Source organism: Sinohyriopsis cumingii, chromosome 14 (assembly GCF_028554795.1).
Source record: "Sinohyriopsis cumingii isolate HCF-2022 chromosome 14, ASM2855479v2, whole genome shotgun sequence".
NCBI classification, from domain to species: Eukaryota; Metazoa; Mollusca; class Bivalvia; order Unionida; family Unionidae; genus Sinohyriopsis; species Sinohyriopsis cumingii.
Window position 1 is genome coordinate 11,285,827 of NC_142974.1, and position 15,321 is coordinate 11,301,147.

The 15,321-nt window shown below is 33.3% G+C and overlaps 1 protein-coding gene across 1 annotated transcript in view; it reads right to left on the reverse strand.

Moving 5' to 3' along the window:
• Positions 1–15,321, reverse strand: part of LOC149783243 (uncharacterized) — a 69,520-nt gene that overhangs the window by 24,351 nt on the left and 29,848 nt on the right. Inside the window, exons 4-5 of the mRNA XM_089933356.1 lie at positions 13,387–13,557; positions 8,941–9,125 (exon numbers count right to left, since the gene is read on the reverse strand). Coding sequence (XP_089789482.1) covers positions 8,941–9,125; positions 13,387–13,557 — 356 coding nt within the window. The remainder of the gene's footprint in view (positions 1–8,940; positions 9,126–13,386; positions 13,558–15,321) is intronic.

The following is a 15,321-nucleotide window of genomic DNA, read 5'->3' on the forward strand; positions in this document are numbered from 1 at the left end:
ATTAAATATGAAAATATCCAAACGGCCCCCTCTCTCTCTCTCTCTCTCTGGACCACCATAGTAAGATAGGGGCACAAATCCATAAAATACGAGCGTTGGGAATTTGCGAGAGAGAGAGAGAGAGAGAGATAATGCATTTTTTATAATCGGTATGACATAGATTAACTGTAAATATATTAAAATATTTTAATTATTTTTTCTTGGTTCTTCATTTCGCTTAGTTTCTATTCCACGCTAATTTCCATACGCCAGTACATCAATGCCTAAGCGTTCATTGAGTACAATAAGCTCGTTCATGTTTAAGTAATAGGCATGTCTTATATTGATTTAATCAATGTGAATAAAAATAGAAACTCAAAAATAAAATAATCAATATAAATTGCGTTTACATAAATTTACAGAAAATAACAGATGTCGTTATGGCTCATCAATTTCTAGGTCAATACAAATGTTTTCCAGTATCAGCAACAAGCTGAAATAAACTAGGTGAAACATAATAAAGTTAAAAGGTAGAATTCCTGTAGTAACAACAATGTAAAGTTTCGCAAACATAACCGTTTTTCTGTTTTATTTGTTTATCTTGTCTATGTTTTGTATTTACCTTTTGAATTGAAAAAGACTCATTAATGAGTCGAACGCGCTGAGGCTAACTAGATAGTAGTTTCGCACTGTTCGTAGTCAGTTTATTGCATTTATCTTAATCAATCCCTCAATATATATATATATATATATATATATATATATATATATATATATATATATATATATATATATATATATATATATTAAGGTAAAAAAATCTTAGATTTGCATGAATTTGTTTCTCGACCTTAGGTCATTTTAACATTGGTACCTCGAGGAAACGAAGTTCCGAAAATTTGCAATAATTTTAGGACAGCCACCATTTAGTAATTTAGATTGTACATGTAATGCTTCACAGTATTGATTTTGTCAAATTAATGACTGTCGTCGTACAAAAATTAGGAGGCTTCCATTCGTTGACTCATTTCTTGCTCGGATTGACACAGTGAGCATTGGTGGGATGGGGATTCTGTAGAAACAAGACAGAACAGTCCAACACACTTCTGCGTGCAACAATATGAAAGAACAGCTTTTAATGTCTTTGAACTTGGATTTAATTATGTAATTCTATGTTTGGTTCATGTCTGATTCCAAGCGTGCAGTATTTTGCAGGAATGAACTCAATCCCAATTTTGATCGTCATTTAACTTTGGGTTGCAATCTACACTCATCAATGCCTGGTTTCTTCATCGTTTTAAAACATGATTATGATTGCCGTGAGAGTTAAAATGGCTACTTAAACAACTTTATTATTGAATCAAAAGTTTTTCTTAAAAGTGTGTACCTTTTGTCGCTGATTGTTATAGGTAGAATAATATAATATTGGTGACACAGAATATCGAATATTCCAGTGGCAAACTAATTATAATATTTTCATCTTTAATCCTATTTTTATTGTGGGTTCATGTGAAATCTTTCATTATTCCTTGCTAAACTATAAACATATAATTTTAACATGGGAAAAGTAATAAAACAAAATGCATAAATAATTGGTTAATTTGTGTCATAAATAATGATATAATTCCGGTTACCTTCTCTATTAGACATCACAATTTTCCAAATGATATCTACTTTACCTCTCTCTCTTTGCAAAATTTCGAAATTCACCATTAGTAACTTTAAAAATATAAACATATCAAATTTTTTCCCAATATTAAAAGGTCTTTTTTTGTCAGTTATGAACAGTTCACATCAGAAATCCTAATAAAATGGTAAGCAAAATATATGTTCACCTGCGTGTTTTAGACAATAGGGTACACTGTACCAAACACTATTTTAGACAATAGGGTTACACTGTACCAAACACTGTTTTAGATAATAGGGTTACACTGTATAAACACAGTTTTAAACAATATGGTTACACTGTACAAAACACTGTTTTAGACAATATGGTTACACTATACCAACAAAGCCATCATTTTGGACTTAGCCATCAGTTAATTTAACTACTACTTATTTTTGCCATAGAAACCAATCCAAATTTAAAGGTAGGCTGCCATACTAAAATCCACCATTTTTATTCCAGTTTCTTTAATACAGTGCCTACATTGGAGTCGACTCTGATGTAATATCAGTTTTATTTCATGAGTCACACATGTAGCGAACGGGAAGATCATTTAGGGCAAAGTTCAAGTGTTTAAAAATTAATGCTTTGGATAGATTGTTTGCTGTGAAAGGACGCTAACAATCGTGATTGAAAGGTTAAAAAGACAGACACACAGACCATTAGACAGCAATACCAAGGAGGAAAATGGCAAAAATGGTCAAACACTGAAGACGAAAAAAATGACAGAACAATGCAACATGGACAGTAGAATAACTTCATTACCTAAAGAAACATTGGTGTCATAGTGAGAAGCAAAACGGAAACAAGCGACATCTACATTTAATATATTAACATTAAGCTGAATAGAAAATGAACCAGAAGTAGTACATGGACAAAAAGAAATACATAAAGAGCCTGCTAGAGCTCTTCCAGTAAATTTGCCTAGCAATGGTCCCACTATGTTTACATTGAAAGATTTCCCGCCACTTTCACGGAATGATCGGACTAACATAACGGAAAATGTGAATCATAATCAGCGCACAGAAATAACATCTCACAATGCAAGTACATCAACCAACAATCAGCAAAAGAAATTAAGATATGAAGATAGAGCTAACATAAGTATAAATGAAAACATAAATAAAGATCAAATAGGGCACAACAAATCACCAAATGATCAAAGAATGATTCCGAATGACGAGGAGAGACAAAAAAAGGAAGATACATCGTATAGACATATTGAGACAATTATTACCAGACCCAATCAAAGGAATATAGAACCGGATGTGTTTGAACCAGTTGTAAGAAACAAAATAAGACGCATTCTGCTATCAAATGTCAAATCGAGAAAAAATATAGATGTAGTAAGGACAGCTATTGCAACTCAGTGCAAAGAGGAAGGTGTGACAGTAACATTCGTCCGCCTCATAAAGGAACGACCCCATTGGGATGGATCAAATATATATACATTTCGACTAAATGTACTGGATAAAGATTTTGAACTGATGATGAATAATGAATCATTTTGGAGTTCTGGAATAAAATGTAGGGAATGGATAACAAACAGAAAATGGAGAGAAGGCTACTTACTTGATGAAACGCATGAGAATTACAAAATATATTCCTAATGAGCATAACCATATGACTAGTAATTGCTTCTTAATTATAATTATGATCATTATTTCAACATGGAATGTACGTGGTATAATGTCTAGCACGCAGAAATTAATTGAATTGTTACCAGACACAGATATATTTGTTATCACTGAACATTGGCTTTGTACAAAGAATCTAACGTATTTAGATAAATTACATGATGATTTCAAAGTAGTTGCGCTACCTACTGAAGAGATACAACAATGCTATAGAGGTAGTGGCGGGGTTGCCGTATTTTATAGATCATCACTATGCAAAGCAAGCACCTTACAAAATGAGTTCCCAAATATTATGGCGGTGAAAATCTTAGTGAGAGACTTGGAACCTATAATTTTGATTGCAACCTACTTTCCCTCGACAACTAGAACTGATGATGCATATGACAAATTTTGTGAAAATGTTTTTGATGTGTATGATAGGTATTCTGCTGAAAATATATGCATAATTACGGGCGACATGAATGCAGATCTTGTGTGTAAAAATCCATCAAGAAGAGATCTTGCTCTCAAAAAAAGAATAGAACAGAGAAACATAGTTGCTACGCTGGTGATAAAACCACATGAACATTACATCACGTATAGATCAAAAGACATGTCACGAACGTCCACACTTGATTATATATTAATACCTGAAATAATTAGAGGTGCTGTAAAAAGACACATAGTAAATGACAAAATCGATTTCTCAATATCGGATCACCTACCTATTACAGCGGCACTTGCAAAAGATATACTGAAGGAAAATAAAAAGACATGTGTATCTCCAAGAATGAAATGGAACTTGGCAAATCCATTAGAAATGAGCATGTATAAATCTGATGTTAGTGCATTCTTGAATTTCACCTATGAGTGTAAAAAGGTAGAAGATATAGAGAAGTATAATGAATTGATAACTAAGAGTGTAATAACTGCATCAGACCGATATATTCCAAAGTCCGAATTCAAATCGCACTTGAAACCATATTGGAAGAAAAGTGGGCTTGAAAATTTACATCAGAATATGAGAAAAGCGCGCGGAGAATGGATCAAAGCAGGAATAAATAGAAGCACAGAGTGTAGCATCAAAAGAAGATACAAGGACGCGAAAAGAAAGTTTAGAAAGAAACATAGGCAAGAGAAAAAGGTATATAAAGAGTGTATATTTGAAGAGATAGAAAAGAGTGCAGAAATGGGAATAGACGAATTCTATGCAGTCATACGGGAAAATAGAAAAGATAAATCGGACATTGGTAATATTGCATTTCGAGGAGTAGAATCTAATACTTTGGATGAATGTGTCAATCTATGGAAACTATATTTTTCTGAATTAAGTGGTACAACAGATGAGGAACATAATGATTGTGTCAAAATGAAGAATATGTACGAAGAAAGCACACTAGAGAATGATAACATAAAATGTAATAATATTACAGAGGAAGAAGTGTTGCAGCATATCAAGTCTCTAAAAACAAAAAAATCACCAGGCATTGATTGCATATCGAATGAACACTTAAAGTATGGTGGAAAATATTTAATCAGACATTTAACTGCCCTTTTTAATTACATGATCCAGTATGAGTATTTGCCTAATGTATATAGATGTGGGATGATTATACCGATATACAAACAAAATGGTAAAGATAAAAAGGATCCAGTGAATTATCGTGGTATAACATTGACATCTTGTCTGGGAAAATTGTTTGAAAAAATATTGATGACTAGAATTCAAAAGTATTTAGACAAAATAAGCTTTCCACATCCTTATCAATTTGGATTTCGTAAGGAGGCTGGATCTATCTCCGCTGCTTTTACTCTTCAAGAATGTTTGATGTACTTTAATAATCATAACTCTAATGTATATGCTGTTTTTCTGGATAACGAAAAGGCATTCGATAGACTGTGGCATTGTGGACTACTAAAAAAACTAAAAATATTAGGAATTAATGCAAAAATATGGAGAATAATCGCCCATTCCTACACACAGTCAAGTGCCTGTGTAGCGTGTAGAGGATGTATATCTAACACATTTCCATTACGGAGAGGCGTTGGTCAAGGGCGTGTAATGTCGGCTTTTTTATTTCTCGTGTACATAAATGACCTATTGAATGAGCTAGTAATGACTAATTGCGGGATAACAGTGAATCAGATGAACATACCTGGCATGCTTTTGGCAGACGACACTACTCTACTAAGCTCTACGCTGAATGGATTGCAAATACTCGTGAATACAGCTTATCAGTATGCACAGAAGTGGAAATTGAAATATAACTCTAACAAGAGTAATTGGATGATATTTAGTAAAAGAAAGGAAGTGTACTCATCAAATGGAATTACTCTGGGATCACAGAATATTCCTAGAGCAAAAAAAGTGAAATATGCAGGAGTTACCTTTTCGCAATCAATGAAAACTAATGATCGTATAATCTATTCCTACGATAAAGCTAAACGTGTAACAAACTCACTATACTCAACTGGATTAAATGCAAATGGAATGAATCCTATAGTCTCTGTGAAAGTCTGGGAAAGAGTTATATTGCCATCTGCTTTGTATGGCTCAGAACTCTGGTTTAATATGTCATATCAGGACATTGAATCAATGGAGAAAATACAACGATATTTCGCCCGGAGAGTACAAGGTTTCCCTCAAAGATCGCCTACTGGATCTACGACATCGTGCTTGGGGATGATATCAATGGAAGCTCGCATAGATAAGCAAAAACTCGTATTCCTTGGTCGCATGTGTAGAACATCAGCAAATTTAACGGCTAAAAAGGTTTTCCTCTGGGCTGTTGGAAATTTTATTTTTGACCCCCAACATAGCTACAACTCTTTTATATATGATGTAAATACTGTACTAAAAAAGTATGATTTAGAAGACTATCTCAACGACTTTATTTTCACTGGAAAATTTCCAGACAAAATAACATGGAAAAACTTAATTGGGACAAGAATACAGATATTAGAGGAGAGAAAACATGAAATGAGTATCAGAAATCCATCAGAGGGATTTGGTAGATTTTTAAAAATTAATCCAGGATTAAAAATGCATCATCTATGGAAAATAGCTTACACTGACTCAAGCAGAAAAATGGAATATGGGACATTAATTCGTATTGGAGGAATGCAAGCAAGACCTGGACTGTGTCCCCTATGTGGCAAAATGAGTCATGACCGTATTTTGCACATTTCGATGAATTGTGCCTTAACCTCAGACGACAGAAACCACTTGATGGAAAGTCTATTTTCGTATATGCCTCCAGTGATTTACCGTGATTTCTGTGATCAGATCGATGATGTTATACTGATTATACTACTTGGTGGTTTAAATGATATATCAGAACGTTTAGAATTTGAGGCATGGTTAAATATGATCAGACTATCTACCAAGTATTTCATTAAGATAAAGGATATTATATATTCGATTCAATAGAGAACTCACTCAAAATATAAGGAAAGAAATACTTGTACTGGATTGCAAAGAGAGTAGGAAACTATTTTTGTTGTGAGGATACATTTTCAAATGTTTTATCGTATATATATCTCTATCTAGATTAGTAATGATTTTAATTTATTTATTCGTTTGCTATTGGAAATAATTCAATAAGTAACGAATCTACTATTTTTGTGATTCTATGTATTTAAATGCATTTCTTTTTTGTCTTAAAATCTTCAGAAAATGGAGGAATAAAAGAATATCATCATCTCTCTCTCTCTCTCTCTCTCTCTCTCTCTCTCTCTCTCTCAACTTCGGTTGCACCTTCCCAACAATAAATAAGATATTGCAGAGCAATTGCATTTAGGCAACGTATATGGCATACCTCTATCCTACTTACCTGCACTGAGGCCGAAATTTCTTTATATATTATAATTGTGGAAATTATAAATTAGTACATTAGCTTTAACATTTATTAAATAAGGAAAAGCCTAATATTGCCATTATAGACAGTACCAGCTTTTGATAGTACAATATATTAATTATAAAATAAGTAAAAGAAATAATAAAAGTTATCGACTAATTTTTTGCAATTCATCCATGAAGTGCAGGAAGTGAAAATGATCAATAAGAGATATCTGTTTTCAGCTAGATGCAACTGAATAAAAACCCAAGCTGCATGCTCAATAATACAAATATCACCTTTCAATCATATACTAAACTAAATAAAATTAAAAGTCCTTTGAACAATGGGGGAGATAAACAAGATCCTTTTAAATTGCCTGGATAACCTGGAAGTTCTCTTTCTTTAAAAGTCTTACCCTGTGCAAGATATCAAACTGTACAGCGATACTTATATAAAACTAAGAAAGACAACAAACGTGTATTGCGTGAGGTTTAGATTGATTCATTGAACAACAAAAATTGATAACTTACGATATATACATACATAATTATACTAATACCATTTCTACATTTTGTCATTCGTTTCATATATATATATATATATATATATATATATATATATATATATATAGAGAGAGAGAGAGAGAGAGAGAGAGAGAGAGAGAGAGAGAGAGAGAGATGGATGAATGGATAGATATAGATAGACAGACAGACAGACCGACAGACAGACAGATAGATAGATAGATAGATATGTAGGTAGGTAGATAGATAGATAGGTCAAAGAAAACAGTGATCAATAGGACAATGATAAAAAACTTTCGACAGATTGAGCTAAAATAGATCACTGCTTGAAAAGGCAGCGATGAATACGGGAAGTGGAAGGGAACTGTTTGATAGGACATAAATGAATACCTGAGACGGAATGAGCTAAGAGACCAATGGGCAGCGATGAATACGGGAAGTGGAAAAACAACTGTTTGATAGGACATCGATGATTAATGGAGAGAGAATTAGGTAAAAGGAAACACAGTTTGACTGTACATTGATGAATACTGGAGGCAGACTGAGCTAATCACATGCGCACTGGTGCTTTTACTTCTTTTTCTATGTTCCTTCCGCGCACATCCTTGTACCTAGTAATTGATTGTAAAGACTCAGCTTAAGGAATTTAAGTTGAGTCTTTACAATCAATTACTAGGTACAAGGATGTGCGCGGAAGGAACATAGAAAAAGAAGTAAAAGCACCAGTGCGCATGTGATTAGCTCAGTCCCTAGATACATGAATCCAGATATTTTAGGGATGAGTTGAACCAAATCCATACAGCGAATCAATACAACCCCTATATATGTGGTATATTATGTCTCCATCTTTATATGCAGGGACTGATGTAAATTTTATTACGTGATTGGTACGATTGTAATAAGAAATGCAATGTCAGCATGTTCTTGCTTACAAGTGATTAGATCATCCACTACTCAAAGATCACCACCACTTGACATCCAACACACAAAATCGTAAATATGCATTGATGACCATGCCAACATGCTAGTAAGGATTATTGTTTTGGTATGTGTTCACTTTGCAGGATTTTCTCATTTAAAATTGTATTCCTTCTCCAGAAGTTCCTCCCTTTTGATAAAGAGGCCAATCTCATCAATACGTTGTTGTTTAATCACGGTCGCATGGCCATGCAGGCTTAGAATATATGGTGAATTTCTGTCGCTGTTGTTATTTTTGTGTTCGCCCACTCACATATATAATAAAGCTGTCATCATTTTTATGATATATATCCATATTTCGTTTCGCCAAACCTGGCAGCGGATCGTTCTGAAACTGCCTATGTCTCACCAAGCAGCCAATCACTCTCAGTCGTAGAGACGGAAAAGGTGCGTGTTTTATCGACTTCCGGTCTCAACAAGAAACTAGGTGCCTGAAACAACTTGCCAAGTTGTTGACTAAGACTTTGCACTGGCTGTAGTTTGCGATGAGGTGGATGGTTTGGCGTCGGGTTATACAAGTTAATACCTGCGTTATAAGGAACAGTTAGATAATACATTTCAAAATCGTAAGCAGAATAAAATGGCATGCACGGTTTATTTTGTGGAGATAAATAATATATCACTGATAAATCATAAATCTAATATATTCTCGAGTTTCGGAGGAAGAACTGAACCCAATAAGTGTTTCTACCTCATGGGTGAAATATAAGCATATATTCAATATAAAAAAGCATCATTGTTTTAATGCTTATAAAGAAATATTTCACGAGTGACGTGGAAATATTGTCACGAATGACAATACACTATGTTTCCACTTCACGAGTGAAATTTTTATTTTCGTCTTTTGATTATTATCATTAAGACGGTTTCACTGAAGAAAGTAGAGTACTATAATCACACATGAACGCTCAGCCATTCGCGTATCATCGCATGGAAATTAATGTGGAATAGAAACTAAGCGAATTGACAAACCAACAAGAGGTAATTAAGATATTTCAAAATGTGTACAGTTGATCTAAGTCATATTCTGCTTTAACAACAGAAATACCGACCATAAAACTCTCTCTCTCTCTCTCTCTCTCTCTCTGGTCAGTTTGACTTTAAAACTAGAAAACTCTCTCAACAACAAAACATTAAATACATCACAGCATATGTACCACGTAACCGAGAAATGTACCATATAATATCTACAGGCTTGGATATTTGCATCATTGAATATGTAAACACTAGATATCCCAAGAAAATGCACACATATCGTTTCGACGAATCATATTCTTGTAGGTTACTTCGTGTAAATTCAATTTCCAGGGTTTCATCCACCACAAATTCGTTTTCTCTCTCGCTCCATATTTCTGTTTATTTTTTTTTCTGTTTTTCACGAGAACGGAGGAGGGAAAGGAGTCAGAAACGATTGCGATGAAATTGTAAACCATATTCAATTCATTTAGAAAACGGGGACTATTAACACTTTTTATCGTTATTTTCATATGTCACTAGTGATTATTGTGTGGAAATTCATCATGGATCTAGCATCAATAGCACACGATTGCGAGAATGTTGATACATGCTTTTCATTGCTCCATGGGCGGATCACAATAGAACAATCTGGAATGGATGAAAACCTTAAAACTTAACTTTCACCAGGTACCTACAAGAATGTGGTTCGTCGTAGCGGTATGTTTATTCTTTCCTTGGGATCTATATACAGTGTTCATAATACCAATGACACATAGTTGCAATACCCTGTTGACAGTCTAAATTAAATTGGTCGGCGACGAGGCACACATACTACAACGTAATTAATGCTTTGTTGTTGTTGCTGTTTCTTAAACCTTTCATAATGTTCTAAAGATCGATTATTATTAATTAAATATGAAAATATCCAAACGGCCCCCTCTCTCTCTCTCTCTCTCTGGACCACCATAGTAAGATAGGGGCACAAATCCATAAAATACGAGCGTTGGGAATTTGCGAGAGAGAGAGAGAGAGAGAGAGAGAGAGAGATAATGCATTTTTTATAATCGGTATGACATAGATTAACTGTAAATATATTAAAATATTTTAATTATTTTTTCTTGGTTCTTCATTTCGCTTAGTTTCTATTCCACGCTAATTTCCATACGCCAGTACATCAATGCCTAAGCGTTCATTGAGTACAATAAGCTCGTTCATGTTTAAGTAATAGGCATGTCTTATATTGATTTAATCAATGTGAATAAAAATAGAAACTCAAAAATAAAATAATCAATATAAATTGCGTTTACATAAATTTACAGAAAATAACAGATGTCGTTATGGCTCATCAATTTCTAGGTCAATACAAATGTTTTCCAGTATCAGCAACAAGCTGAAATAAACTAGGTGAAACATAATAAAGTTAAAAGGTAGAATTCCTGTAGTAACAACAATGTAAAGTTTCGCAAACATAACCGTTTTTCTGTTTTATTTGTTTATCTTGTCTATGTTTTGTATTTACCTTTTGAATTGAAAAAGACTCATTAATGAGTCGAACGCGCTGAGGCTAACTAGATAGTAGTTTCGCACTGTTCGTAGTCAGTTTATTGCATTTATCTTAATCAATCCCTCAATATATATATATATATATATATATATATATATATATATATATATATATATATATATATATATATATATATATATTAAGGTAAAAAAATCTTAGATTTGCATGAATTTGTTTCTCGACCTTAGGTCATTTTAACATTGGTACCTCGAGGAAACGAAGTTCCGAAAATTTGCAATAATTTTAGGACAGCCACCATTTAGTAATTTAGATTGTACATGTAATGCTTCACAGTATTGATTTTGTCAAATTAATGACTGTCGTCGTACAAAAATTAGGAGGCTTCCATTCGTTGACTCATTTCTTGCTCGGATTGACACAGTGAGCATTGGTGGGATGGGGATTCTGTAGAAACAAGACAGAACAGTCCAACACACTTCTGCGTGCAACAATATGAAAGAACAGCTTTTAATGTCTTTGAACTTGGATTTAATTATGTAATTCTATGTTTGGTTCATGTCTGATTCCAAGCGTGCAGTATTTTGCAGGAATGAACTCAATCCCAATTTTGATCGTCATTTAACTTTGGGTTGCAATCTACACTCATCAATGCCTGGTTTCTTCATCGTTTTAAAACATGATTATGATTGCCGTGAGAGTTAAAATGGCTACTTAAACAACTTTATTATTGAATCAAAAGTTTTTCTTAAAAGTGTGTACCTTTTGTCGCTGATTGTTATAGGTAGAATAATATAATATTGGTGACACAGAATATCGAATATTCCAGTGGCAAACTAATTATAATATTTTCATCTTTAATCCTATTTTTATTGTGGGTTCATGTGAAATCTTTCATTATTCCTTGCTAAACTATAAACATATAATTTTAACATGGGAAAAGTAATAAAACAAAATGCATAAATAATTGGTTAATTTGTGTCATAAATAATGATATAATTCCGGTTACCTTCTCTATTAGACATCACAATTTTCCAAATGATATCTACTTTACCTCTCTCTCTTTGCAAAATTTCGAAATTCACCATTAGTAACTTTAAAAATATAAACATATCAAATTTTTTCCCAATATTAAAAGGTCTTTTTTTGTCAGTTATGAACAGTTCACATCAGAAATCCTAATAAAATGGTAAGCAAAATATATGTTCACCTGCGTGTTTTAGACAATAGGGTACACTGTACCAAACACTATTTTAGACAATAGGGTTACACTGTACCAAACACTGTTTTAGATAATAGGGTTACACTGTATAAACACAGTTTTAAACAATATGGTTACACTGTACAAAACACTGTTTTAGACAATATGGTTACACTATACCAACAAAGCCATCATTTTGGACTTAGCCATCAGTTAATTTAACTACTACTTATTTTTGCCATAGAAACCAATCCAAATTTAAAGGTAGGCTGCCATACTAAAATCCACCATTTTTATTCCAGTTTCTTTAATACAGTGCCTACATTGGAGTCGACTCTGATGTAATATCAGTTTTATTTCATGAGTCACACATGTAGCGAACGGGAAGATCATTTAGGGCAAAGTTCAAGTGTTTAAAAATTAATGCTTTGGATAGATTGTTTGCTGTGAAAGGACGCTAACAATCGTGATTGAAAGGTTAAAAAGACAGACACACAGACCATTAGACAGCAATACCAAGGAGGAAAATGGCAAAAATGGTCAAACACTGAAGACGAAAAAAATGACAGAACAATGCAACATGGACAGTAGAATAACTTCATTACCTAAAGAAACATTGGTGTCATAGTGAGAAGCAAAACGGAAACAAGCGACATCTACATTTAATATATTAACATTAAGCTGAATAGAAAATGAACCAGAAGTCTAATCCCTTAGAGTCAAGAAGCGTGAAAGTTCTCGGACCCAGATCTTGAGTTTGTTTTCAACGTAAAAAGTTTTGAGATATGGAGACCGAATTCAGCGACTTTTTGGCTTGTACCCTTATACTGCATACCATCACAATCACCAATTTATTCTAAATTGTAGGCCACAAAAAATCAACAAAAACTGTGGCGTAACATTTTAGTGTAATAAGCACTGATTTTTTGTTTTCAAAATTAAATTGGAAGCTTTTTAACAGTACTCGAGGTCAGTTTAGTCAGCTGTACTATTATTTTCTGACTACAGTTTATACTTTATTTAATGTTTTCTACAATATCCCGAGCATGGTAAATTAGAGTAAAAGTTCCCTTGAGTTTAATACAAAAGTCTAAGGGAATAACATACCAGTAGGGCCGTACCAATGATTGAAGCTTATCAACGACCCTGCGGCATCATTCAGTTCGGTAACATACTGGGACCACTCTTCAGCCGCCTGACCTTGTATCCGAGATACCAAGGCAAGTTTCATTCCGGTATCCTTCACTGGGACAGATATTATTCTCAGCTGTAGACAACCTGGAATCGAAAGAACAATCACATAGATGAGTTCTTGTAAACTGTTCCTGTTAAGATTGTCTCCCCTTCTCGATGACAGGGTTAAATCAGATTCGTGCTCTTTTTTCGCGTCCATTTTTGCAATCCGCATTCATTTTTGCCATCCGCGTCCATTTTTGACCTCGTGTTGTCCCACCAAAGGTGATTGCTACTTTACTAGGCCTACGTGCATTTGTGGTGCACCTTGTATTGCACTTGGACAAATATTAACAGTATTGACTAGTAAAAGTTGTCTGTACGCACACACACACACACACACACACACACACATACATACATACATACATACATACATACATACATACATACATACATACATATCGATAGTGATATCATTACATGTTAATATATTTAGTTTCGCTGTTTTATGATGTAATTATTTGCACTCTTCATTACTGTGTAAACTGCGATGATTTGGATAAGTGACAATGGATTCAGTTTGTCTTATTGGCAGGAGTTGTACAAAGTCCTTACAGGACTAGTTGTACAAAGTCCTTACATGACTAGTGGGCACAAGCAGTCTCATTTGAATTGCTACTTTTGACTAGTAATGTAGGACCATCTGATACGACTACTGAAAATAAGTACAGTTTACATTACCCAACGTTTTTGTTGAACTTTAAACTCATTCCGGATGCAGATCAACCATGTTTCATTATTCATTATTCAGAAGAGTCGGAAACGAAAGAATACAAGTTAAATGATAATAGCACGCGGCACAATAGTCTCTTCCGTTTTGTATAGACCGTATGACTGAGGCATAATTTCATGTTCAAAGTAATTAAGAAAATTATAAATAAGTCATGTACTACGATACACAAAAAATCAGAAATGAATGCTAGCATAATAACGCAAACAAAATATATTTGATGTCTGCATATTTTGTATAATTGTATTGAATATATATATATATATATATATATATATATATATATATATATATATATATATATATATATATATATATATATATATATATATATATATATATATATATATATATAACTCGGTTTAAAGTATTGACCACTTTACAAATGAAATAAGCGATCTGGGAATTAGAAAGAAAGCTAATAAAATGACAATGCGGTTTATAGTTTACCTCAAATAAATTGAAGTGTTTTGATCATTGTATTGCTTACCAAAACATTTAGTGGGCAGACAAATTAGCATTTACCATCAGACATTTAGTGGGCAGACAATTTAGCATTTACCATCAGACATGTAGTGGGCAGACAAATTAGCATTTACCATCAGACATTTAGTGGGCAGACAAATTAGCATTTACCATCAAACATTTATGGTACAGATATAAGCAGCCAGACCCACCATGTGAATAAAAACTATGAACCAGTTTTTTACAATTATATTTCAGTTGCAGACAAACTCATTTCCACCCAAAAGCATGTAAGAGTGTTATTAGTTCTAACCATACAAGCTCATGACACATTAAATAGTATGAGACAATAATTAGCTGAAACACAAGGGTCTAGTCAATTTGGAGGTCTAACGTATAGTTGATGTTTGTGTCCAGAGTGCTATTCCAGTGTAAAATTCTCGTAGGCACTAACGAGCGTATTCATCACTGCTTACATATAACCTTACATTTATTGCCCCAGAATATATATATATATATATATATATATATATATATATATATATATATATATATATATATATATATATATATATATATATATATATATAAACATACATACATACGAATCA